Source organism: Bipolaris victoriae (genome assembly GCF_000527765.1).
Source record: "Bipolaris victoriae FI3 unplaced genomic scaffold scaffold_122, whole genome shotgun sequence".
In the NCBI taxonomy this organism is placed as follows: Eukaryota; Fungi; Ascomycota; class Dothideomycetes; order Pleosporales; family Pleosporaceae; genus Bipolaris; species Bipolaris victoriae.
In genome coordinates, this window is record NW_014575270.1 from 35,685 (window position 1) to 61,582 (window position 25,898).

Here is a 25,898-nt window from a genome sequence, read left to right on the forward strand (position 1 = left end):
TTAGTACCCGTCGCCGTCGTCGGTCCACCCCGCTTCGGACCCTTCAACCACACGCACCATGCTGCTGTCGTGCTCACTCGGCGACTCTCGTCCTCCGACGTTGCGTATCCCTCGGACCTTCTTGCCTTGAATTGCCCGCGGCGTAGATGCGTGACCACCTTCGGGTGTGTAGCGCTTCATCTGCCGCCGGTACTCATGAAAGTCGATCTCTTCCTCAGGAGCATCATCCGACTGTTCACTAAATGTCTCCCAGTTTTCAGACCCAGATTGCATCGTCACCCCCGTGCCAGCTGTCCCTGTCGACGATGTCTGTGAGATTTGTCGGCTACTTCCCGACGACAGTGATGGTGGAGGGTACGTGGGAGTGTAGGTTGGAGTATAGCCCCCGCTCATTGTCTGGCTGTGTCTCACATACGATCGGTCATCATAGGGGTCCTCGGGTGCCACGTTACGCACAATACTCTCGCTGCGTTCTCCGCGGTTGAAAGCAAACCGATTCATCGGAGTCTCCACAGGCGTCGGCTCCGGAGGTATGAAGAGGTCTTTCATTCGTGGGGGAGGTGCCATGGGAGGTGCCTTTCTTCGCATGGTTGCAGACTCTTCTCTTGAAGCTGTTACTCGATGGCCAGGTGAGTTCCTACCGGTTTGTGTGCCACCTATTTGCGAGCGTGATGGTATCTTGGACGGACTCTTCTGCGCCGGCGCTATCGAGGACGACGATGATATCGTTGACACGGAAGTACCAAAACCCGAGGAAACAGAACTGGACATGGTATGTCTGGACACACTTGCCCCGTAATTAGACACAGGAGTCTTCGAACGAGTTGGCGGTGCTCCACCGCGAATGGTTCCAGCACGGCTAAGGGCAGCGTTCCTCGACACTGTTCCTGACTTGCTCGGCATGCTACTGTTTGAAGGCGTCTTTGCACGGGGCGGAGCTGCGGCTGCTTTCGCCGCAGAGGCATATAGCTCATCAAGGTATCGGTTTCCGTGCACCAGGAATGGGCGTCCATATTCGTCTTCCCAGTTTTCTAGGATGTTCTTCAGATCCTGTCATGATTGCGTTAGTTTGGGCATTTGCCTTGCAGGTGTCGTGTACTTACAGATTCAACCTTGGGCAACTCCTTTGCGATGCGCTTCCGCATCTTCTCTTCACGCAGAAGCTTGCCTGGGTCACGCCTCTCGCCCTTGTTGCCGCGGGCCATGAGACGTGTTGCGTCTTGACTCGATTGCTGAAGCTCATCACGCTCTTTGATTAGTTCACGGTGACGATCAATCTTTTGCAGGATGGGGAGTCGCTGTTCCTTTAGGGCTTCGAGTCGGGCGATTTCGGTTTCGTGTGCGGCCAGCAGTGCATCGCTACAGACATCCGAGAAGGCGGGCGTAAAATCCAACATTTCCTCCTCGGAAAAGTAGAGGGCATCCCACAGGTCCTGAAGCTTGCATCGGGCCTCTTCGACGAACAGGTGTAGGTTCTGACGCTTGAGTTCGTTCAATCTGGCCAGCTCATCCTCGTATTCGTTGATGGTGCGGAGACCGCATCCGCGGTTGCTGGTAAGAAATTGTTTACGCTCCCGCTCCTCGACTCCTAGGCGATCCCAGAGATCCTCAATCGTTACACGCAGCTGTCCGAGTCGTCGTTCGCGCCCGCGCTTTTCCTCGATTAGGCGTTCCTTTTTGGCGTGTAACTCGTCGAGATCGTCCTTATGAAGACCAAGTTGTTCGGGGGAGTCGCGATAGTACTTGACAATGGCGCCATCGGTTTGTGCCTGGGGGGTCCCCAGCTCGGCCCAGAGCTGAATAATCTCTTGGCAGACTACCTGGACTGTGTTTATCCGCCGTGTGTACTCTTCGTATACGCGCGTGAACTCGTTGTCGAGTTTGGTTACATAAGCCGGTGAGATGTCAAACGAGGGTGAAACGGTCGCATTCGGCGCAGTAGGCGGGAGCTTGATCTGTACAAACGACGACTCAAGGTGGGATGCGTACGACTCGAGTGCTTCAGCCAGTTTTCGCACTTGCTCGAATCGCTCTTGGTGTCGTCTGCTGACTGAGTTGTATCTCTCCTTTAGGGATTGCAAACAGCGCGTTAAGGGGAAAGTAATGGCGTCATCATCATCATGGTCGTCGTAATTCGGATTCGGCCTGCTGTCGTCCAGCGAGGCTTCCATTTGGCGGATCGTCTTGAGGAGGCGATGGGCCTCCTCGGTCATTTCATGTTTCTCGTTGGTCACCTGGCGCAATTGGCTGTGCAGCGTCTCGGACAATGCAGAGAAAAGCTACCAGACTGTCAGCAGTCGCATAAAAGATGAGCATGTGCGCCTGTCGCATACCTCTGCTTCGCGCGAGTCTCGCTCATGGCTGGGGACACCGATCTCGTCGAAGAGGCCGTGCAGCTGGCCAATGATTGTCGTGACCTGCTGGGCTAGGTAACTCGTGTCCATGATGTCTGCAGCCCCGCAAGCGCAATATTCCAAAGCGCATACAAAGTTTCGGTTAAAAGCAGAGCCGTGGATGCGTTGTCGTTGTGGGTAGGCACAGTGGGGAAGAAGCGAAGAAATGCGCGCGCTTCCTATAGGAGAATGCCGTCGGAGTCGCGTGCGTAGAGTGCAAACGAGGGAACAGCGACGGAAGGACAACACAACGCGAGCGCACCACACGTCTTTGGGACCTTTCCAAGACGGCAAGAAATAAAAGAGTGAATACAGAAAGGCAGTGATGCAACTGTTGAGAGGTCGGGCTGTAGATCAAAGTTGCCAGCGGCCTAGTGGTCATAGTCGTTTGTGGCCCCCTCTACCCCCGGACTATTTTCAGCCCTCGGTTGCGAGGGGCAACCTCCCGCCTTACCCATTGCGCCTCTTTATAGGAACGCCTGTTTCACACCCAACCTGCTGTCGGCCGCTGAGAGCGGGGTACTGGTTCGACAGCGCGGCAAACTGCTGCTAGCTCAAGGGTCATGCCGGTAATCGTGCATCGCCATCCTCCTGCGTGGCACTGGCCGGTTTTCCTTTTACGGCCCGTTGTTGTCATGTATTACAAGACGACGTGCATGTAATATCCTTGATCCGACCCAGATCTGACCGGAGGTGTAAGAGTAGGCTGCCTGCAGGCTTTTTTCCTTTGACAACAACAACAATAACAACAACACATAAGCGTCGAGTCCATACAGCAGCTTCTGCGGCTCAGTCGATCAGTACATGGATCGCCCATCGCTACGCCCGTAACAGCAACGACGACATGAGCCGTCGTCCGCCACAACCAGTTTCTTGGTAAGAGTAGTCTGCATCGCGAGTCAGTCAGCCTTGGAAAAAGAAAGCAATGGGGCACCAAGACCCATATCTAAACCGCATATCTCAAATGATACAATTGCCATGTCACTCGTTGCTCCGTCGACACAAACGCCGTCCATTGCGCAACAGAAACTGCTACGGCATGTCTAGTTCTCCATGTTACTCCAGGTAACCACGGCTATCGGCGCACTATCCGCAAAGGAGCCGCCCATGTCGCTTACGGTTACATCTTCCTCCCACTACATGGATCAGCCCCATAAGTTTTCCCGATCTCGTCAGCGGCCCATCAGCCGCCTAACAGAAAACCGGATTCTCTCCACTCTGCGAGGATATTGAGTAAATACGGGCGGGTTCCTTGGGGGACCACAACATCCGAGACTTCAAATCAAGGCACAACACGGGCTTGGGGTGCACTTTTGTCCGCGGAATGCGACAAAAAATCGCGAGTATTCGCCGGGACATATATATGTTGAGAATTTAGTGCGGGAATGCGACCTGGAAAAGAGGAGATGTTGTCTTCCATTACCCTAGGGTGGCTAGTATACATACCCTACACGACAAGAAAAACAGCTCACAACTGACACATGATTTATTGAAACCAGGCATTATACTACAGGAAAACTTACTCCGAACACTGGAACGTAGCTTTCCACTTGCCGCCAGCCACATCCTGCAACACTACACTTTCCTGTTCACTTGCGCTCACGCTAATATCCACAACGCAGTCCTCGCTTGAACTCTGAGCTTCACTCAAGGTAACCCGGCCACCGCAGTTCAGCACAGGAACGTGCACTTCACCCGTCGTTCCCTCGGGCGCCTCGAACTCCAACACTACCTTGCTGTCATCCAGGATTTGGGTCTTTGCGCTGAAGAACCCCAGGGTCGTGCTGTACCCTGCATCCGCAAACTTAAGACTGTCACCCAGGTTAGGAGCAATGCGCCAAGTCGCTCCACCGGCTGTCAACAACTGTACCCCGGCAACATACTGGGTCAGCGAAGATGTAGGACCGGTTGCCCAGCCATGTGCGTGGCTGATACGTGCGTCATTATTGTATGGCGCATAGTGCAACTCTCCAGTAACGCTATAACCCTCGATAAAAGTCGAATTGGTCATGCGCGGGTCGTCGAGCATGAAACCCCATTGTAAGTGCATGAGATTCAGAGCAGCCGTTACATTGCGCGCGAGGAAGTGTGTCTGCAGCTCAAAGCCCGAGATGAATGGTGAAATGGCGTCTGCGGCTTCCGGCGCAGGTGCACCATACTTTGTCCATCGCTCGACCAGACGATTGCTTATCAAAGAAGTCTGTTCCGCGCTTTGAGTGAGGTTGGCGACAACAGCCCAGGCGTTTCCATCCTGAGGATTTAGCGTCGTTGTCTCGTTGTCCTTGTACATGCCCACTTCCTCGTCCCAGAGAAGCTCGTTGGCGGCCACCTTGATGCGCTCGGCCGTCTCGCGCCAGTCTGACACATTTGCAGTGTCGTTGAGAGCGCCAGCAAGGTAGATAGCTTGGTAGAGGGTGTAGTAGAGAATGGCGTTTGCCTCGATATTGTGTCCGCCCATTCCCTCACGGAGCCAGTCCTGCGGCGTAGTCACGTTCATGAGGCCAGTCGAATCAATGTTGCTGAGCGAAAATGAAAGTGCGAATTTGTATTGCTCCCATAGAGATTTTAGGTACGACATGTCGCCCTGTGGAAAACAGTCAGCCCGCCGTAAGAGGATATTATGGTAAAGAGGGGGTAAATTCTTACAGTATATAGGTAGTGATCCGCTACACCGATCAAAGTGTAAAGATGGTACGTGAACGACACCAAAGGGAAAAAAGGTCGACCGGCATAGGGCAGCGTGCCAGTTGTTTGGTTCTGAATAGCAAAGAGTGAGTTGAGTGCGTTCTCAACCGAGACGACATCGTTTGTGGATACGACTACTGCGGGTACAGCAATAGCCATGTCTTTGGGGTTTTGTTAGCATTTTCCTCGATTTTTGATAAATCACGATCGGAGTAGAACGTACCTCCAGCCCAAACAAGCCTATCCCTCTTCGCTCCATCCACCAACGCACTCGTGCCTTGAGTAATCGTATAGTTGTTATACCACGTAACATTAACCGGACTCTGGTCATCCGTACTCGAATATCCCGTTTCTCCCAAGTGCACCAAAGCATTACCCGTATCCGGGGGGACCGTACACAACTGATTTGTATACGCACCCGCATACCAAATCCTATTCAACAGCTCATCTGCCTCCCATTAGCCAAAGTTACGTTTTAAAAAAAAATCTCTCCTTACCATCACAATGAAAGTACCCCGTATAATTCCCAATCGCATCATCAGCCCAATGCGGCATAGCCGTATAATGCACCTCCGCGCCCGTAACCTCCAGACTACCCGTCCCATTATGCACCAACGTCATATACCTAAAGCCACCGCGCATCTTATCCCTCGGCGCCGTATACTTTCCCGTGGCATTGACGCGAAACCAAAGCGTCTCATCCTTGCCCGCATCAGCCGTAGCATCGCTACTCCGATTGCTAATCCACAGCGAACTCTCAGAAAATGTAACGCCGATGTAGTCCCCGGTCGAATCCACACTACCGCCCACGCTCACACTCACGATGCCCGCGATGTTGATGCCAAAGTCGTACGCTGTGGATGCGTTACCGGTGAATACTGCGCTGCCATTGCTTGCTCCTTGGAGCAAAGCTTCCGGGTTCGACACGGAGCCGTTGCTGCTGTGTATAGAGACGGGGAGTACAGTTCGTGATTTGGGTGCGAGAATGTATTCAGAGTATGGAAGCGATGTGGCGGATGCCACCGTCGTCGTCGCTGCTGCTGCTGCTGCTACGGCTACGAGCGCCAGTGTAGACAACGTCATCGTAACCCGCGTTTTCGAAAGAAAAGAAAAAAAACTCTCGCGCAACAAGATAGTAGTCTAGTAAGTAAATGGGCATGGCACAAAAGTCACTTATATACCTCCGCACTTTCACCCCCAGCTACTTGCGCCCCCCCCCCCCGCAACCTTCCGCCATGGCATCGTCAAGCGAATCACCCGCAATCTCCACCTTTCAATCCAAACAGAAAAGAAAAGAAGATCTCGCAAGGTGCCGGACACAGAAGTAGCCTGCGCGTCAGTTTCGTAGTAGCTTCGCCCCGATACAACACCGAGATTTGGTGGGTCACGTCGAGCGCTGCAAAACCTGGGTTATATCCCGGGGCTAAAGCAAGAATAAATGGGGCGGGATCCTGGGAAAAAACGCGGGGTATGATGGTAGATTTGCTGATCGCTTCCTGATCCAAGCTACTTATGACGGTAAGCGATGGGGGTGGATGTGGTTGTTGGAGCCTCCACAACCCGTTGGGTTTTGTTTAGTCAGGTGCAAGGGGGATGAGTCGTATTTTCCCTTGGGCGTAGTAGATAGTTACATCGGAGACGCTATGCTACTAGCATCATCAAAGGGCACAATAAAAAAGGCAAGGCGAGAGAGTGGGCCGGAAGGGGCCCCACGAAATCCACGTTCGTAGCGAATAATTGTGCATTAGTACTACATACAGCGTACCCCGTTCCATTTGCTCTGTAACGTAATGTTCCCTATTTCTTATTTCTTGCTCGGGGGTAACATACCAAGTAACCTCTCCACTTCGATAGCTGCACTTCCACCCGCCTTGGCTCGAATCTCTTCAAGCAACTCCCGGTCTTTGACTTTGAATGCTTCCTCTCCTGCTTTGACTAGCAGGCCACATTTGGTCCACATTTCTACGCGCTCAGGTACGGACAGGGATGTGCACTTTGGAATAAATACCGATGCGACTCGAGTGTTGCCTGCGCCGAGGATCTCGTTGAAAAAGGGTTCCCAGCCAATAGGACTCTTCTTTTGCTTGGCGAACTCTTCGAGCTCGATCCAGTGGCGTGCTGCGACTAAGGCCCGGAGCCGGATGTACGTGTATGTCTTGTCGTTGATCTTGAACTCTGACTGCACCTTTTGAGCGCGTTTGGTATGACCCTGGCGAATAAGTTGGAAGATTGTTTCGTTCGCCGAGAGCCCAACGTAGGTCTGGCCAGGTAATGTGCTAGCGGGGCTGGCGTCCCTGGGTCCATTGAGGTCATTCTCAAATTGTGTTTGGAGACGAAGAAGCTTGGCTGCATCATCGATAGACTGGCGTTGGAAGATGGCTGTACTCTCGCGAGAGTCTTGGAGGTATTTCGATGCCAACTTCAACTTGTCTTGTGCAGCAGCCTGGTTGTCTTGGGAGAGGGCCTCAGATAACAAAAGATTCGATCCATCGAGTCGTCTGTCGTCTTGGTAATACAGATCCTTCAATAGATCACGGTCCTGGTCCCAAGCTGACGACTCGACAAGAGCTGTGGCGACCGGTCGACTATTAATGACTCGGAAAAAGGACGCAAGCGGCAGCTTCTTACGGAGGTGCAGTAGAACATGGTAGATCAGGTCAGTGTCGCCGGATTCGATAGCCTTGTCAAGTGCAATGTTGTCTTCCTTCATGTTCAGAAGCAGGGGTACTTGCTTTCCTGCTCGAGGTTCATAGTTTAGTAGGTCCGTTGCAAGGCGAACACGACCTTCATCATACGCCGCCCGCGCAATGTCTTCAAAAGACACGCCTGGCTTCCCATGAAGCTTCTTGACAATCAAGCTGCATATTTCTTCTTCCGGGTCTGTAGAAACACGAACCTTTTGCTGCGCCCAATGACCATGAATCTGATTGGCTGGCAAATGCAGGTACTCGGCGATTCGCAGTGCCAAGAGGTATTCACTGCGATTCGTGAGACGTTCAATGAGCTTCTCGGGTGTCATGCGACGGTACTGATCGTAACTGAGCGGCAGTCCAACCTCGTAAAAACGCACAGCGTTGAGAACTCGTAGTGTATCGCAGGTATCGACAAAGTCATCAGACGAGTACAAGTCCAATACCGACTTTCCGTATGAGGCAGCTTTCAACAGCGACTTCTGCCAATGAATATTGTACTCATGCGCAGCAGCTTTGATACAGGTATCAACAGCCTCACCTAAGCTAGGGCGTATAAGTTGGATGAGATCGTCTGCTTTCGGGCTCTTTTGCTCGAGAAGAGACGATGCTTCTAGCAAGTTTGCAGCAGGCGAGTCGGAGCCAAGCCTGAAGACGTCGACCGCTTCATCTGGCACTTTTTGGATAAACTCGCATACATCGTTTGTGAGAAGGCGGATGCCATCAATGTCTGGTAGCAGGTGCACCCAGGTATCATAGTAGAACTTTGTCGCGGCGCTCCTGGGGCCAATCAGATGTACTTCATCTTCCCACGCCAGCGCAACGGCGTTTGAGCCGCACCATTCCATGTCCTTAGGGACTGTCTTGATCTTGCTGTCGTATTCGCTGAGCTTCTCGCTCCAATCACCGCTGACAACCCACACCTTGCCATCTTCTGTATAAAAGGCGAGGAACTCCGCGCGCGGACTGACGCTAATGTGTCTGAAGGGCCCAGCATCAAAGTTCCTGTCTTCAGCTTCAGTCGCGTCCACAACGTAAAGTGTTGTTCCGATGGCAAGGATGACTTCGACTGAGCGCGAGAGCGAGTATGCAGGTGGGACTATGCTCCAGGATATAATGGGGTCGGTCGGAGGAATGGCAAGGAGTTTAGGGCGCGGTTCGGTGTACGAGGTGACCGAGATGAGATGGTTGTTCCCGAGCAGCGCGACGAAGCCTGTACTATAAAACTTGCACGACACGACGCCCAGTTGGTCTGAATCATGGCCCAGTGTGAAGGGCACGAAGTCGCCCTGCAGGCCGTAGTAGCATCGCACGGTGCCGTCTGATGTGACGACAAGCAGCTTTTCGTCCTCAGACCAGCCCAAGCCCCGGATGGGTCCCTTGTCCCACTAGAGGCTGTCAGCATTGCCCATCGTAATGGTTCGCAGTTGATACTGGGGTGACGCACGTTGATGCTTCGGATCAGCTTGCCCGCGCAGCTGTAGATGTCGATGCTCGACTTGGACGGTCCTGGCCCGCGATATGTCTGTAGTTTGTCTTCATCGCGGTAGATGGCTGATGCAGTCAGCCCAGCCCCAGTGCAGGTATGCGCAGTCAATTGCAGGCAAGCGGGACATACCTACCTACAGCACCGCTATACGGCGCCCCCACCACATGGTAGTTCTCGAGCTCGAGATCCTGGTCGAAGACGGCCTGGTAGAGCTGGACTTTTCTGTAGAATTTGTCGCCGACCTTTTCCCAGTTGGCTGTTGGCTTGGACATGTTTGGTCGCGGACGTCGGGCTACCACGGCGCGAAGTGGTCGGAAGCCCGATGCGCGCCTGGTTGGAGCTTGCTTGGAGTTGCGGTCATAGCTCGAAGCACTCGCCGAGGCCTGTCACATCACATATGCACGACGTACGGAGGTGGCATTCAGCGGATTATTCGGTCCGTCTTACTTCGCAGAAATACAAACATCTTTGAATCTGGAGAAGTGTAAATGCTTGAAATATCGTGGTTTTCACTTCAAATATCCCATGGCTCCAAACACAAATCTCCCTACCCGTGCCGCAATTGTTACCTTGAAGTCACCTTTTGGAGGCAAATCAACCGCCCAAATCAGCGAAATCACAGGCGTTCCACAACGTACGATTGACGCAATCTATAGAAGAGCCTGTCAACGAGGCTTTGATCCAAATGCCCCTATGATTAAGATTCTCCCTGAGTACCTTGAAGACGCTCCTCGTGCTGGTCGCCCTCGTAAGCGAGAAGCTGTGCAGGAAGCTACCCCTGAGAAGGTATGTCATGATAGAAATGCAGGGGAGAGCGCTTGTGCTGATACAAACGTGAAGAGTCCTGAAAGAAGCGAGGAACAAGAACACCAAGCCAAGAAGCATGCCTGCGTTGACGAAGAAGATGAGGTATGGTAAGGGCGTGTGAGACGTATTTCATTCATCGTGGCACAACTATATACTACTATCTACGTTGGGATCTGTGTCGCCCGTATCAAAAGAATAACGCCGTCGCTCATGCATCCATAATCAAAGTTCATCCTGTATCCTTGTTCAACTCCATCAAGATAGCAAATTCCCTGGCCGCATTCCTTTATAGTCCATTCTCCATCATACCGGCAAGTTTCTCGTGCATTCCAAATCGTTCCACATCGCTACCAACCTTCTTGCGGAACAGGCCGAGATCTTGGAGGAATGATTCTGCCTCGTTCTGCAGCTCCTGTGCCAACTCATCGTGCTGGTCACCTTCATCGTAGCCTGAATCAGAGTCATCATCACCACTGGCCTCTGCGTCACCACCAGCTCCCATAGACCGGTCTACCTCATCTCCTTCGCCCAGCCACTCTCCGTTCTCAAAGTCTGGCGTACCGAGCTCACGCGGTGGCGGCAGGACGATAGGGTTCTTGAGCTCTCCAAGGGCAAGAGCGAGATGGCGGCGCAATGTGTCAATCTCTGCACGGAGAGCCGTATTGAGCGGACGGAGCTCTTCGACTTCCGAAGTAAGTGCTTTGATCTTTGCAGCTGAAACTTGGCGGTTCTCTTCCATAAGACGCTGCATGAGTGCAACCTGCCTCTGATACTCATCCAGCTCGGTCGCTTCTTCCCTCTTGCGCTGGCTAGCAGCATTTACGCACACCTGTAGACTTCGGATTTGTTCCGACATCTCGGCAATTTGAGCATCTCGCTGTGCAGCAGACATGCAGTCCTGGTTGACAAGAGCACGGGTACGGATGCGCTTGGCTTGGTCGGCATAGCGTAGGGTGGATAGAGTCTCGTCATAGTCGGATGGAGCTATACACGCAACCATAGCTGTCTTACTGTTACCACCAAGAGAGTCTTTGAGAAGCCAAGTCAACACCGAGTCACGGTATGGAACCACCTCGCGTGGTCGTCGCCCTTTGGCACCGTGTCGCCGGGGGTCGGCCAGGGCAGCAATGACACGACCAAGTGTCGTGAGAGACTTGTTGATTTGGGCCCCCTCTTTCAGACGAGCGCCTGTGGCTTCTGTTGACTTTGCACGTTCTGAGCCAGCAAGGTCGACCAGACGCATGCGTGCTGTACGCTCAATGGTCTCGTCTGAAAGAAGAGAATGAGTGATTTGCTTGAGGCGGATAGTGAAGACCGCGTGGGAGCGGGATGAAGTGTCGTTCATTTTAGTAGAAGCAACTGTCCGGCTCTATGCAGGTGTTAGCATGGGTTTGTAAGACAACAGAAATTGGATACGTACCATGTCGCCAATCTTCATCAGGCGCGCCACGTCGGCATAGCACTTGACTTCGGCTTCTGTCAGGCCCTGTACATAGACGCCATCCTTCTGACTCTCACGAATCTTGAGGTAGACAGGCGGGTTCGTCCTGGGCTGGAGCAAGTCACGCACATGCTCGTTGTAGACCTCAAAGTAGGATACTTGGACATGGTAGTTGGTGTTGGGTGACGGCTCATGCCTTATTCTGGCAAACAGCTCCTCGCAGGTTCGCGGAATCAGGCCTGGGTTTTCCGGCGTGCCCATCATGGTGTAACTCTTTCCCGAACCCGTCTGGCCATAGGCAAAGATGCAGGTATGGTAGCCGGCAAAGTTGTGATCCAAGAACTCCTCACCGAAAGAGCGGTATACATCCTCCTGGTGCGCATAGTGCGGGTCACTCTCGTCGTGCGACCAGTATGAGCGATCGAAGGTGAACTCCTTGTCCTCATGAAATCGGCGTCCATTGCTGTCGCTGTCTTCGGGCGCATAGAGCGTCGTCTTCTGGGTCGCTGGGTCCATTCGGATCAGGCATTTTGTGCCCTTTTCCTTTTCTGCGGCCGATCAGTATGCAACGACATGTAAAAATTGCAGGAGATCCCTACCTCTGGGAACGAAGGCCCTGCATCGCACCACGACCTTGACATTGCCCGGGTCATCGTTGGCGTTGATGGGTGTTGGTGGAGACATGTGTGCATATGAGATGTCGGCGGATGCACGCATGGAAGGTGCCGAGGCGGTTGTATGTAGCGGATACATTTTGTCGTCCAGTTGGTCTCCTATTAAGGGGCAGTAAGATCGCCAGAGCTGTTGCGACCGGTCAATGTACACCAGGTGCATAGTAGTAGTTGGTGTTGAGTTAGTGCACGGATCGCTCCTGCCATGACTCGAGGGTCAATGTTTGGGGCGTGTCAACACGCCGTTGCCGGTGCGATGACCACCACGTCACTGCTTGGCAACCCACCAGCCGCCTGTCGACATACCGTGGCGCAGCGGAAGCATACATGATGGGTCGACAATCCCTACAAGCCACATGGATCATCACGGCGGGAGTAGATGGATGAACCATGAAAGTGGTTCGGGACGTCGATGCACCGTCGGTCCCCTACTAGCAATTCGCTCAACAGAGCACTCCCTGCTCCTCACCCGTCAGCCAAATGCCCTTCTACGTCATACGGAGTAATAACAAATGTCGACTCCGGTACAAAACAAATCCAAAGTGGATGGTAGAGCATCCTCACCGACCATGGCAGCTAAATTTGGATACCGCTCTTTTCTGAGCGTCGGGCATGTTGGATGTTGTCGGGCGCGAAGACGCCGTACCTAGCGACTAAAAAATTCGCCAGCAGAGATGTGACTGGTCAGACCCAGCGCCTCTACTTGCAACGACAACAGAAATCCCACAACAGCGTTACACCGCACTGCAGGAAACGTCAGCTCTCCCCATTATACGGTTCCGCTGACGGGTCTTTCTGCCCAACATGGCCACTGCTGCAGTGCTGAGCCTATTGGATGACCACACCCGGCACGCCGCCTTTGACGCCAGCCTTGCCAAGCTCAAAGCTGCACCACATGGCATTGATATCAGCGCACTCGACATTTGCCTTCGACTCCTACCCACCAACGGATCTGATGCCGGACCCGCGAGCACCGTGCAGCACGGGCAACTGTGGGACATCGTTTTAAGCCGCCTAGCCGACGAATCATCCTCAGATCATCTTTATAAGGTCGCAGAGTTGTGTCTCAACCGCGAATCACTTGTAGCAGCTCATCTCAAGACTGGCCTTTATGATGCCCTTGCTCGATCAAGACAAGACCTTTCTGGGGATCCCGGAAAGCTCGAGTCTGCAAAGACATATCTGCATTTTCTGAAATGCTGTTTCTGGGTGCCAGGCGCAGAGGACCACATGGTGGATGTCGATACTCTTAGTTTTCTATCAGATTTTCCGGGTACTCATGGATTAGACGAGACTGCACACGAAGTCTTATCCGCTTTTTTCTCGTTGTTGAAGAACAAAAGGGGAAGTTCGCCCATCGAAATCGACCGTGTAGTCAATGAGTCATTATGGAACAAACTGAGCACTCTTGATGCGAAGCGTTTTGCTGCTAGATCAAGCAATATTTACAGAACTTGGTTTCAATGGATCTCGCTGGCCGCATCCAGTGGCCTCAAGTTCGAATGCGTAAGGAACGAACAATACTGGAAGAAACTGAGACTTGGTCTCGTCAAAGGCCATGCAGACCAGCGCAAGTACTGCCTCGGCATCATTCGACAGTCTTTCCTGGCCACAACAGATCGCATTGATACTCCAACAATGCAGTATACTGCAAGTGGCGTGGACCGAGAAAAGTACGATCTCTACTCTACCTTGTTCGAGACCATCGTCCTGCATCGCTATACTGGGCAAGTGGAAGACTCTCTCTCATCAATGACCAAATTGCTTGGATCCGCAAACGCTCTTCCATCAAAGATCACTCCGGCAATGACGACCACTTTGCTCACTGCAGCTCTTGATCCGTTAATCCAGGAGAGTGTTAGGAAGATGATTGGCCGCTGGTACATGGACTTTGTCATCCAGGTAAGCAGACTTCAACAGTGCTGATGCACAACGTGACTTAATCAAAAACTGGCTTTCAAAATAATAACTATATTCTGGTAGTGTCGTGGTGATATCAATGGCCACATACACTTTCTCTTTGACGGATTCCTCCCGTGGGCAACAGATGGGAGCCTCTTCACTTCAACACTTACTGCCACCCGAACGCAAACTATCTGTGCCCATGGAGAGGCTTTAGCCGCTGTTATCGCACGATTCGCATCTGGTACTGAAGACAGTCCATATTTTGTCCCTTCGAACGATGATAGCACGCAAGAAATCGGCGTGGATAACCGCCATGGGCGTGCCATCGTATTGGGCGTAGTTCGATTCATCATGAACGCTCGCGGCCGGTTATTTCAACCGGCGATACTGTATTTACTGAATGGTCTCATATCAGGTCTTACCGCACGATACAGCAGCTCCTCTCTGTCAGAACACCCGAATTTCGCGTCAGCCGATATTACAGAAATCCTGAGCCTTGCACGGCTTCCAGGTCTTCCTGAAGTGGCGAGCGATTTGCATAGCATCCATTGCCGGAAAATTTGCGATCTTGTCCGCCCTGACCCAGGGCCTGAGATGCTGCCAGCTGAGGAATCTCTACGTGCTCGGTGTGAAAACTTAGAAAAGCAAGTGGATCAGTCAACAACATTCTCCACCTCGGATGACACTACGCCCCTGTCACTACAAATTTTCCTGAAGGACTTACGTGAGTCAAAGCATGGCTGCATTCAGGGCCAGAGGTTTGCGCCTGCTTGCAAGACCTTAATCAAGCTGCTCGGCCATATGGACGTCAACTCTGTCGATCCAGGTGAGGTTCATACCGCCTTGGCAGCACTTTGGGAAGAGGCCGAAATCCGCGATTTCATTCGGCCATTTGCTGTTCACTTGCCACCCTTGATGTTCCACCCGGCGTGCATACACATTTGTATCACGCATCACCAAAGAAACAATGTAGAATCCGCAACAGATCTCACAAACCTTTTGTCCAAAGCCATGTCACATCTCACAAGGTTATCCAAGGGTAGGTCCTACGTACTCGCAGGACTTGCAAAATCACTACGCAAAGCTGCTTTTGCAAATCCTTCCGTCACAGGTATTCTTCCCTTTGAAGATTACATCTTAGACTTTGTAAACGATCCTGCATCCATCAAGCCAGAGTTTTTGTTCGAGGTCGTGGCTGCTGAAAGACTGCAACGATATCTGCCACATCGAACATATACCTCATATTATGGACTACGAGAATGGCATGCATACACAGCTGTCTTGGATATTCTACGGCGATTCCCTGAAGGACAGTTAGGTGTTGCCAAGAGCATTCTAAATCGCTTGCTCCAACCCTGGAAAGGTCAACAGCCACCAGTCGCCGTTAAGAGTCCCTGGAAAAAGACTCTACAGCTACAGGCAATCCTTTTATTGAGCCATCGTTGTATCAGTAATTCGGATGCTGATGCGTATCTCGATGGACTCACACATGCTCTGACACTGGAGTCATGGCCACGTTATCGTTATTTGCTCGAATGGACAATAGCTCGCATCTATCGTCAGTTCCCAGGAAAGTCTTCAAGAATTATCCAGCAGCTGCAGAACTTGGACGAGTACAGTCCTATGCACATTGCCAGCTTGATCAAACTTGGTCTTCTAGTTGCATCCTATGAGTCCGAGGTGTTTACCGGCCAGCTTATGATGCAGCTCAATGCATACTCGGCAAGTCCGAAAGTTCAGATACGCCACGAGGCGAACTTTGCATTTCCGCTAGTCTTTGATCTCGCAAAGAAAAAGGGGTGGAAGACAATCATCGAGAATCCTGCGCTCTTGGCTATGGATAACTTTATCCGACGTCTCGACAAGTTCAGTGCTTCGCCATGGACGATAAGAACCTTGAAGGTCGACATCGAAGCCGACTTCACCATGGTCGGTATTTTCCAGGGGCGGTACCTTTCAATTGAATCGCCAGAAGATGAGTTGGTTACATATGAAGATTTCCAAGAGCTTGAGTCGGACGACAAAGCGATACGTGTCGCCTGTCCCCCTGCAATCATACAGTTGGGCACTGCGCCAGGAAAGCAGAATACTAGCGATGAGCCAGCGACCGCAGCTCCTTCAGCTGTATCTAATGAAGATCCGAGCGGCCAGATCACACTACAAACCAAGGCTGGTATCGACCTAGACAACCTCCATCCAGCATCCGGTCCACCAAGCATACAAAACCGGCGTCCTGCATCAGTTATGCTTGTCGCATCCCTGATTGACAATCCCACCAACCTCGGAGGTCTTTCGCGTATATCCGAGTCTTTTGGGCTAGAGGCTCTGTACATCGATGATCTCAAGAAGGTTGCACACAAAGACTTCAAGGCTACAAGCGTAAGATCAGAGAAGCACCTTGCCATCAAGGAACTCAAAGAATTGGATGTTCCTGCATTCTTGCTGGAAGCAAAGAGCCAAGGATACGAGGTCGTGGGTATCGAACAAACAGACCGCAGCGGTATATTGGGTTACGAAGGCGTCGATGGCGCATACTTGGGTAGTGATGGTGACACTATTGAAGTTGTCCGTCGTCAAGACGTTGGAACGCTGCCCAAGAAGTGCTGCCTGGTACTCGGGAGTGAGAAAGAAGGTATCTCGGCCGAGGTGCTTGCAGTTATCGATCGCAACGTGGAAATAAAGACTGTGGGCGTGACAAGAAGTCTTAGTAAGTTCTAATTCTCCAAACCTGTGTGTGCAGTTGTGGACCACAATCTAACATCATTTTCGCAGACGTGCAGACGGCGGGCGGTATTGCGCTGTATGAGTGGTGGAGGGAGTGGGGGGAGATGTCCAATTAAAACTGGTGACGAGGGAGCGACAAAACCTTTTCACATCTGTAAACTCCAGCTCTTCATGAAGCCTCAAACCCTCGTGTATTCTCGATCCCTGGCCATGCCCCACTCACTCCTGTGAACGGTACTCACTGATCAACACTAGGCCTCTGCATCCACCTGTGGAGCTGCTGCAAGATCACTAGGCTCATACCTTTCGAGTCGGGTTAGTGTAGTCACGGAGCTGCGAAGATGAGGCAGGTGTGTTGTAGATGCACTACTGTAACAAGGACTGCAGTGAAACAGTACGCTTCCTGAAGCCTCAGAGACGTAGATTATCTTCTAGTAGACATATTGAGTGTGGGTGGTTGTGCCTGATGATGGACAAAGTTGGTCTAGGTAGCCAATGGCGATACGTACTGCTACTAAGTATGGACAGACGTACTCGGTCCAGATGCAGGACCCCGGAAAGGTAACAACGCGTCCACGTTATCACGCGTCAGGATTTTATCCCTGTCTCGAACGCCCTTATGCGTCAGGAATAATAATCTAAACGACGTAGAAGGGACACATCTAGCGTTGGTGCTGTACGACGGTGAGGCACATCTTTGCCAACTCAGGCGCGCGCGTCGAGGCATCTCGCCCCCGCCAAGCAATGTGAAACCGCGCTCAAACCCATCCTCTCCCGCACGTCTTCGAACCACCCCTACCCTCTCCCAAGATCACCAAGAAATACCCAGCCGTCACTCGCTATTATTGTGTGAGCGTGTTTCAATCAAGCAATACGACTCTCCGCTTAAGCCTTCTCCCCCGCTGAACCGAAGCTCTTACAAGCATTATTCCGTTGCAAGATCCAACGCCAAGATGGGGCTGGTACAGTCGCTGAAACGGTCCTCTCAGTGCTCCTGGTGCGCCACAATACGTGTGGAATATAATAATTGGGATTGCCCACAATGAGCCCGCGATGAACGAACCAGATTATCTTATCAAAATGCCTTTCATGAACTCCAAGGGTGCGACGACGCTCGGCCACACTTTCCGGTAAGCTATGGTGAAGCTTGGGACCATGTCTGGCTCAACGGCTAACCAAATGCAGAAACTTTGACCAAACTATCATCACCGTCAAAGTTGGTGGAAAGGAACATCCCGAGTCTTTCAGCTGCCATCGCGAACTTTTGAGGAGATGCTCGACATACTTCAACACATGCTTAGAAGAGAAGAGCAACTCGCCTTACAACTCCTCTAGTTCAACGCTTGAGCTAGAGGATACTAGTCCAGACGTCTTCGATGCATTTATGCTCTGGCTTTACACAGGGTTTATCCCGCATCACTTGATCGAAGGCGGCAAGGAAGTTCACCCTCCAACACATGCTATTAGTGTCAATGGAAGCGACAACACCAGTGCTCCACCTACAGAACAAGGCGAAGGCGATGATGTAGATACTGCTTCATGGGGCATCGCTCTAGATGACGAAACACCTGCAGATGGCGCATCAGCACCCGCCGAAGCAACGAACAGCCCAACAACAACCAGTGCAGAGAAGGTACAGGGGGAAGTTGAGGCTGAAAAGCCTCCGGTAGTACTGCCCCCTCGCAACCCCGCAGAGAAGCCCGAGATACCCAAGGAGACACTTTGTCCATGCTGTTCACGACCCTACAAATGGAGGAGTTTGGAAGGATTCCTCGAGCGCCGTTTCATATCGCTCTATGTTTTCGCGCACAAATACTCGATTCCCAAACTAAGCCGCGCTGTCATTCTCGCATGGCAAACAAACGACGAGATTCTACAAGTCATGCCCGACCACAGCAATGTCATTGCCGCATACGAGAGTCTCCCTCCAGACGCACCGCTTTGCAGGTACTTTCTCGACATGTACTCCGTGTACTGGAACCCCGATCGCGATGATGAGCGCACCATCCCTCTGCGAAGCCACCTGCCACAAGCTTTCCTATTCGAGCTAGTCACCATGCTAGCAAGAGGCGAGCGGCCAAAGATGGAAAAGGAATGGTGCGAGTTCCACGAGCACGAGAGCGAAGAAGAGAAGAAGGCCTGCCTGGATGATTTGGCCAAGGATCCTATCGCGAGCAAGGCGCTCCGACGCATCAAGGATAGCAAAGGTTGGAAGGGCCTAGTGCTCAAGAAGGGCAAGAGATGATGAGTTCACGAAATTCAGTATATCAATAGCACATGGAGGAGTTACTATCATGACCGGCGTTTGGAACTCAGCTGCAGCGCCATTTGCGTAGCTGAACGATTCATTCAATACAACATACTTTTTTTTCGCTTTCTCAAGTCATGTGCACGCCACCACCACCTTTTTCTTGTTTGCAAACATGTGATTTCACCGGCTAAAAATAAAACATTACTTCCCCATCCCCCTCCAGACTTCGTGTTAAACCTTGTGTTTTTGACACTTCAAGCTAACCGGCGAGCCGGGAACGGCAGGGAAAACACGAGATCCCATGATCAAAAAACGACGGATTCAGCTAACTAAGACTTGTGGTCTTTGTCAGCACCACCCAACTGGGATTCCCATTCTTCTAGCCACCCACACACGATCGATATTCGGTTAACTGTGCGCCTCGTGGCGCGGGAAATACGGATGTCAATTTCTTGGGTCGAGAACGCCACTTTTACCATTTGCGAAATCTGGGGTGCTTTGCGGCTAAGGCTTTTTTAGGTTTGAGCGGAAGGGTAAAAGGAGGGCTGTCAGCTTATTATTGGGAATGAAACTTTATTATCATTGGAGCCTTGTGTGCTAGCTTTCTTTTGGGTACGAGCAAGCAAAACGCTTCGATGGTTTGGGGTTCGTTGCTTGCTTTCTGTGGGTCACGGATGAGAAATTCCGAGAGAATGTTGGCAATTGGGAATTACATGGCGGTAGTAGTACTACTATGTTCCTTTGTTCGATTGTAGCTTACCACAAGACAATCTTTACGGCCCTTCCAAAGCAATTTCAAGTCTGTATGTCCGTCACGCGCAGCGGAACAGTATCGTATCTTTTTTTTTCAATAGTTTCTTCGAGGAAAAATCCATGCACCAGAGTATACGAAGAATGCGAGAATCATACCGCCACGTCCGAAGCCAGCTTGCTTCGCCCTCCAACTCCACTATCCATTTACGGGGCCTGTCAGATTTCGACTATGCAGCGGGAACCTACCGGCTCACTTACCCATAAACTACTCTGATCTTAAAATAGACATCTCACAGAATGTCACCCTACCCGCTCACGTTTATATAAACTACTTGTTTTCCAGCACCACAAACACACTCCACCCAACCATTGCTACATCCTCACCAACCCACTTCTCTCCATATCCACTCGCTCGACCACCAATTAATACCTTGTAATAATCATGAAGACCCTCACCCTCGCCCTATTCTCCCTCCTCACCCTCGCCTTTGCCGGCGAACCCGTATGCCAACAATGCGACTACCGCCCGGGCCACAACCTCTGCGACATCACGACTTCCTGCACATTCGTCTGGGGTCATGACGATCCGAGTACGCCTGCGCCGTATTATTGTGCTTGTAGGGCTGGATATCGTATGTTTGCTCTCTCTCTCTTTCCCCTTTCTTCACTCCCTCACAAAGTAAACAACCAACCTCGCAATGCTCGGCCAAGTTTTTTTTTGAGGATATGCTGGGGTGCTAACGCAATGAACAGGCGCGGATAACTGTGAGGCGGGCGATACAACGCAGCAGTTTCGTCTCCCCTGGTATGGAACGCCTGGTGGTGACCCGAGTCAGCAGGGTAGAGTGTTTGTTAAGCCGGGGACGTCGTGTAATACGCTTTGTGATGATTGGACGCTTGGTAAGGATGGGTGTAAGGCGGTGGTGGAGTTGGATTCGTGTCTTTAGAGGTGGGGTAGGTGGGAAGATTTCGGGATCTGGGGGTGTAATGGGGATTGGTGGGTTGAGAGGGATTTGTATATATTATGATGGTAGTAAGGAAATTATGATCAAAGTTGATGAGCGGTGTGGTAGTTTTGAAGTATGTATTCTGTGATTAGTGGTGATTGGTGATTCGAGCATGTTTGTGCGTAGCTTGTTGAATCTAGGATTACTCGGTGATTGGCCAGAGACTCGAGTGACGGACTCGGACTCAATTTTGATATTGGCTAAATAATATACATCCCTTTGTACCAGAACAACCGGTGTAGCGGAACACTGTTGTATAAGCAAGCTGATAGTAAGCAGAAAATCTTTATTCAAACATATTCACAAACTTCCATCGTCTCCACTCGCATATATTCTACATACAACTAGTCCTCAGGTGGAAAAATACACGCTTCATTCGTCGTCCCTGTGTCGGTGTGCATCAAGCGCGGGGCTGTCGGATGTAAAAACATCACATACCTTGGTACGCATTACAAAAGTCCTTAACAGAACTAGAGAAGCCTTCGCAGGCCGAGAGAGTAGCATTCGCGCAGCACTCGAAGACTTTCAACGAGCAAACCATACTCGTGTATATACCAAATATATTAAACTCAAAAGCTGAACTATAATTTACAATGTAATAGAAGCGGCGACTAGATGGTATCGAAGAAGAGAAACAGTGCAAAGAAAGGACAACAAGGAAAGCTTTATCTAGCCCTCTATAGCTCTAGAAGCTATTTAACTGGCACCAGATTCCAACAATAGCTTCATACTTCTATCCCAGCGTCCACGATCGAAGAGGTCGGGGGGATGATCTTGCCGCGCTTTCTCTGCTGCATATTGCAGCGCTGTTTTTCCAGACGCGTCCTTTGCATTTATCTCAATGCCGACAAGATGGACAAGATAATGCAAAGACTTCTTTGTAAGAGATCCGCTTGTCGCAGAATAGTGCAATATTGTCTTGCTCTGCAAGTCTTTCTGTGTTAGATCGACACCGTGTTCCTTTAGCATCTCGAAAACTTCGACCCTGCATCTCCAAGTCAAAGCGCCCAAGTGTCCTAGATTTTGTCCATTTTTGTCGATGAACAAAGCGTTTCCTTTGACCGAAAACAATGGTTGACAAATTTCGACATATAGTGCACCCAGACTTGGTCGTTTGAAGTAGCTTACCAACGGTGAGTTGCCAGATGCGTCCAACTCTGAACCACCTACCCCCTTGTCGAGCAGCAACTGGACTGTGTCATTCCGAACTGGACGCTTCGTAGAAACCAGGTGGTGGAGCAAGTTTCTACCCATATTATCCTTCGACGCCACTAGACTTGGCCTTGTTGTTAGAGCAGTTTCTAGAAGAACGGTGATTGTTTCATGGTTTCCGCTTATCGCAGCGTAGTGAAGAGCATTTAGCCCTTCATCATCCGTTAAGGCAGGCTCAGCTCCCAGAGAAATTAGAAAAGCAACTGCATCGTGGCTGCCAGCTTGACTAGCAAGGTGAAGTGCGCTTTGCTGTTTCAAGTTTCTTTCGAACGGATTCGCTCCTCTAGATACTAGTTTCTGAATTGCCGACACACTTCCAGGTTCTCTATAATCAACGTAGTGCAAAGGGTAGTTATGTTGACAGTCTCTGATTGTCAGACTGGTCCTAGGATCTCCAAGCAGAGCATCAAGCACACCTTCGCGGTCCATTGCTATTTTTGCACGAAATGAAACAATCTCGTCTTCTTCAAATCCCAAGTCCCATATGCTTTCTATCCTCAAGTTCTGGTTTTCCCAATCGTCGTCATAGTGTGGTCCGTACAGTTTTTCACGCAACGTGAGATGTATCGGGGATTCGTTGTATGTGGACAAAGCGTTCGGATCAGCGCCACGCTCCAGAAGGAACTTAGTCATGGTTAAGTCGCCAGTCAAGGCCGCAAAGTGTAAAGGCGTCAAGCCAGATGAAATGCCCGAAATATCGGGCCCGGACTCCGAAACCGATGATCGGGGAAAGGTGTCGGTCTTCACAGTGTTCCGAGACCACGACTTTCGATCGGCACGGGCATCAATGGACAGACCATTGTCAAGAAGCAATCCTATTATAGATTTGTGGCCGCGCTTGACGCAGTAAAGCAGTGGAGTCATGTTGTTGATATCGGTCGTGTTTTCTGGAGCGCCTCGTGAGAGCAGAAGGTCGATAAGACTAGGGTCACAATCCACGCTGTTGGTAGCATAGTGCAAAACACATTTTCCCTGGCTATCATGTCGCGAGGCATCAGCGCCGTTGTTGAGTAGAAGCTCGACAATAGCTGTATGGTTCCCAGCTACAGCTGCCTGCAGTGCATTACCGTACTCTCCGCCTTGCGCGTTGACTTCGGCGCCCTTGTCGAGCAGCAGCTCCACCATTCTTTGATGTCCAAGTTTTGCTGCAAGATGTAGGGGAGTCTGGCCCTTGCTATCTCTTCTTTCTAATATGAGCCCTGCCTCTTCTAATTGATTTAGGAGCAGGGCCTCTGATATAATAGCTAATCCGAAACGAGCTGTAAGATGCAATCCTGTGCTGTCCTTGGGATATATTTGGCTATACCCCTGACCTGTGTATTGTGGTCGTAAGAGTACCTGCACAGCGCAAGAAACCAATTCTTTGCAGGAAAGAAATGAGCAGGCTAGCTCACATATATTATCTTCCGCTGCTAACGCATGCTCTCCCCAGTGCTTCGCAGCATAGTCTAGGAGTTGGTTTTCTTAGAGCCTCTCTTCAAATTCTTCGTTAGAGGAGCAGCTCCCAGTCTTGAATATGCTGAATGATAGATACGTGAGACATGTCGAGGCTATATGTAGTTGAGCGCCTGGATTCCATGCATCTCGGATACGTTCGAAGTATTCTTAGGTAGTGTAATGCACGAGACGGATAACAGCGGTTTCCGGATCAACAACGACAAGGCCAGCACACAAAGATAGCAGGTGCTCGACATCTGGAACACCTTCTGGATCGAGTTCTGTTTCATCACGCTCCACCGCTAGGGCACAGCACAACTCCGCCGTGAGGAGCGGCCGTTTTGCGTGCGTGATCCACGACAATACTTTCTTAGCCAGCTTCTTATTTCCGTCTAGTTGACCATTTATGCGTTGAATGGCCTCGTCGTAGGCGTCGTCAATCGTAGCTGAGCCCTTCAAGAAGCGGCCTAATGTCGACTTCACTTCTCTTACTGTTTGCTTGTCCAAGAGTGAGTCTGTGTGCAGGCGGGCAAGAAGAAACCTAGATTCCCGCAAGTCAGCGCTATCTAACAGATGTAAGTAGATCACATACATGCCATCTACCGCCTTTACAAGTTCGTCTTGCACCATGACCTGCAGCGCAGGTTTACGCAGAATACACGGGGGCAGTCGGTGCATCTGGCTAGTTACATAACATCTCACGTCATCATCGCTGGCTCGTATTTCTAGTTTCATCGCCGCTTGAAACTCAGCTTCAATCTCTGGTATGAACCGCGCAGTGGCCATGATGCGAACATCTTGTTCTATTTGTAAGCCTCTGAGTTTAGTCAGAAGCTGACTACGAGTGCCATCAATATCTCGACATTCGTCCAGAGCATCGATGACAAGATAGACTGTGGAATACTTCGCAATGACTTCTTGAAGGGCGCTGAATATCTCCTCGATTGTCGGCTTTGTGCCGAGGTCGTGATGCTTCTTATGCAGTCGTTCTACAGGCTCTGCCGCTGGTGGTTGACGTTGCACCAGCTGTTTGGCGATGGCTGCCAACATCCTCGAAGTATCCTGCTCCTCCCGATCCTTGTAGTTGCAGTACACGTATGCAACTCCTATCGAGCTGCTCTGCGTAGAGTGCAACAGGTGATCGATCGCGATCGCAGCCACCATCGTCTTGCCCGCGCCAGGAATCCCTGGGCAGAATAGCGTGCCCTTGGGCTCACCGAGCCACCTTGCGAACTCGGGCGCTCCCAGAAACCACTTACCTGTCCCCTCCTGTCTGCGAGCTATGATGTCTGATTGCTGGGCTGGGTAGTTCGTAGGCGAGATCCATTCCACTATCTTCCTGCGCTTTTCATCGGCTTGATCTTGCCGAATCTGGTCAACCCCAGACTTTGTTGCTGATACGCATGTTCGAATGAAGTCGGTATCGCCTTTAATAGCTTGGGATAGTTTGCTCCTAAATGTAAGCCGCGTAAATCATGGTGCTGCTGTGAAGGCTTACAAGTGGTCCACCTGTAATGCGATCCCCACCAGATTTTTCAACCGCTCTATTTGATCTAGTATGCTAGCAATCTCCTCCCTCTTGAACTTCCATACTAGCGCTTCGACGACCTTCTTCAATCGACCCCCGTCTGTTATCTTACTCTGCAGGGTTTCCAGCGCTTGCCTAAACTGGTCGAGCGGTCCATTCTGAACTCCAAGGTCACAGACAGCCTTGTACCACGGCACATTAGCGTTTTTCTCCTCAAGGAGGAACCTCAGACTAGTAAGGAGATTGTGCACGTTCGAGGCCTCAATCGCGTACTTGGCCCGATCTTTGGGCGCATCCCTAACGTCATTGAGGTATCCAAGGACCTTCGCGGAGAGCTGGAGCACTGCAATTATGCTGGCTGTGATGCTGAGTGGATCCATACTTGGACAAGATTGCTGGAAAAAAAAAGTGCAAATGAAGAGATACTAGAGAGGAGAACGGCATCATGTAGGCAGCAGAGTTGCTAGTGTCTAGGCTGAGGGTAGCCTTGCTGCGGTTAAACAGCTGCAATGCAACGTGTTGTGCTGCGCCACATTTTATTGATAAGACCCACTGCTATGTAGGTGTAACCATGCAGCAGATTGACCACTTACCAGAACTCTTTTAATGCGGAATCTCAGTGCACAAAACTAATTCGTTTTAGATAGCAGAGTGATATTTGTGTTGCATAGACGTGGCAAGCCTTGTTTAGCGATACCTTGTAGCAAATAATTTCTGAACGTTACCTTCCGTCTACAACAAACGCCCTACAGCATTGCAGCTACGCGGGTGTTTCAGAAGCGTTTGGTGCGGAATATATCATAGTCGTTTAGATCAAAAAGATAAGTTATGTTGAGTAAGAGACAAGGCTTTACGCGAGATCAGCAACGGCGCTATAAGGCTGGTATAAATCTCGAGTCCAAGTG

General features: G+C 51.0%; 10 protein-coding genes across 10 annotated transcripts; 4 read left to right on the plus strand and 6 right to left on the minus strand.

The window, feature by feature from the left end:
* Nucleotides 1-2,444, minus strand: COCVIDRAFT_41812 (hypothetical protein; the record flags this gene model as incomplete). Its single annotated transcript, XM_014696458.1, has 3 exons — nucleotides 1-1,050; nucleotides 1,104-2,279; nucleotides 2,334-2,444. 3 exons carry the CDS (start codon nucleotides 2,442-2,444, stop codon nucleotides 1-3), a joined length of 2,337 nt encoding a protein of 778 aa, XP_014551944.1.
* A 1,468-nt stretch (nucleotides 2,445-3,912) lies between these two features.
* COCVIDRAFT_41813 (glycoside hydrolase family 78 protein) lies at nucleotides 3,913-6,161 on the minus strand (the record flags this gene model as incomplete). Its single annotated transcript, XM_014696459.1, has 4 exons — nucleotides 3,913-4,977; nucleotides 5,040-5,239; nucleotides 5,302-5,526; nucleotides 5,576-6,161. The coding sequence occupies 4 exons, from the start codon at nucleotides 6,159-6,161 to the stop codon at nucleotides 3,913-3,915; spliced, it is 2,076 nt and encodes a 691-aa protein (XP_014551945.1).
* A 721-nt stretch (nucleotides 6,162-6,882) lies between these two features.
* COCVIDRAFT_111579 (hypothetical protein) lies at nucleotides 6,883-9,529 on the minus strand (the record flags this gene model as incomplete). Its single annotated transcript, XM_014696460.1, has 3 exons — nucleotides 6,883-9,156; nucleotides 9,216-9,322; nucleotides 9,391-9,529. The coding sequence occupies 3 exons, from the start codon at nucleotides 9,527-9,529 to the stop codon at nucleotides 6,883-6,885; spliced, it is 2,520 nt and encodes an 839-aa protein (XP_014551946.1).
* Nucleotides 9,530-9,782: 253 nt separating this feature from the next.
* Nucleotides 9,783-10,175, plus strand: COCVIDRAFT_111535 (hypothetical protein; the record flags this gene model as incomplete). The annotated part of the gene is made up of 2 exons (XM_014696461.1): nucleotides 9,783-10,043; nucleotides 10,098-10,175. 2 exons carry the CDS (start codon nucleotides 9,783-9,785, stop codon nucleotides 10,173-10,175), a joined length of 339 nt encoding a protein of 112 aa, XP_014551947.1.
* Nucleotides 10,176-10,350: 175 nt separating this feature from the next.
* COCVIDRAFT_41816 (hypothetical protein) lies at nucleotides 10,351-12,258 on the minus strand (the record flags this gene model as incomplete). The annotated part of the gene is made up of 3 exons (XM_014696462.1): nucleotides 10,351-11,433; nucleotides 11,485-12,053; nucleotides 12,105-12,258. The coding sequence occupies 3 exons, from the start codon at nucleotides 12,256-12,258 to the stop codon at nucleotides 10,351-10,353; spliced, it is 1,806 nt and encodes a 601-aa protein (XP_014551948.1).
* Nucleotides 12,259-12,980: 722 nt separating this feature from the next.
* Nucleotides 12,981-16,921, plus strand: COCVIDRAFT_111549 (hypothetical protein; the record flags this gene model as incomplete). Its single annotated transcript, XM_014696463.1, has 3 exons — nucleotides 12,981-14,078; nucleotides 14,160-16,788; nucleotides 16,854-16,921. 3 exons carry the CDS (start codon nucleotides 12,981-12,983, stop codon nucleotides 16,919-16,921), a joined length of 3,795 nt encoding a protein of 1,264 aa, XP_014551949.1.
* A 964-nt stretch (nucleotides 16,922-17,885) lies between these two features.
* COCVIDRAFT_30598 (hypothetical protein) lies at nucleotides 17,886-19,050 on the plus strand (the record flags this gene model as incomplete). Its single annotated transcript, XM_014696464.1, has 2 exons — nucleotides 17,886-17,935; nucleotides 17,991-19,050. The coding sequence occupies 2 exons, from the start codon at nucleotides 17,886-17,888 to the stop codon at nucleotides 19,048-19,050; spliced, it is 1,110 nt and encodes a 369-aa protein (XP_014551950.1).
* Nucleotides 19,051-20,251: 1,201 nt separating this feature from the next.
* Nucleotides 20,252-20,756, plus strand: COCVIDRAFT_111554 (hypothetical protein; the record flags this gene model as incomplete). Its single annotated transcript, XM_014696465.1, has 2 exons — nucleotides 20,252-20,441; nucleotides 20,563-20,756. 2 exons carry the CDS (start codon nucleotides 20,252-20,254, stop codon nucleotides 20,754-20,756), a joined length of 384 nt encoding a protein of 127 aa, XP_014551951.1.
* Nucleotides 20,757-21,512: 756 nt separating this feature from the next.
* COCVIDRAFT_30599 (hypothetical protein) lies at nucleotides 21,513-23,153 on the minus strand (the record flags this gene model as incomplete). The annotated part of the gene is made up of 1 exon (XM_014696466.1): nucleotides 21,513-23,153. The coding sequence occupies one exon, from the start codon at nucleotides 23,151-23,153 to the stop codon at nucleotides 21,513-21,515; it is 1,641 nt and encodes a 546-aa protein (XP_014551952.1).
* A 480-nt stretch (nucleotides 23,154-23,633) lies between these two features.
* COCVIDRAFT_30600 (hypothetical protein) lies at nucleotides 23,634-25,373 on the minus strand (the record flags this gene model as incomplete). Its single annotated transcript, XM_014696467.1, has 3 exons — nucleotides 23,634-24,006; nucleotides 24,058-24,918; nucleotides 24,964-25,373. 3 exons carry the CDS (start codon nucleotides 25,371-25,373, stop codon nucleotides 23,634-23,636), a joined length of 1,644 nt encoding a protein of 547 aa, XP_014551953.1.
* Nucleotides 25,374-25,898: the final 525 nt, after the last annotated feature.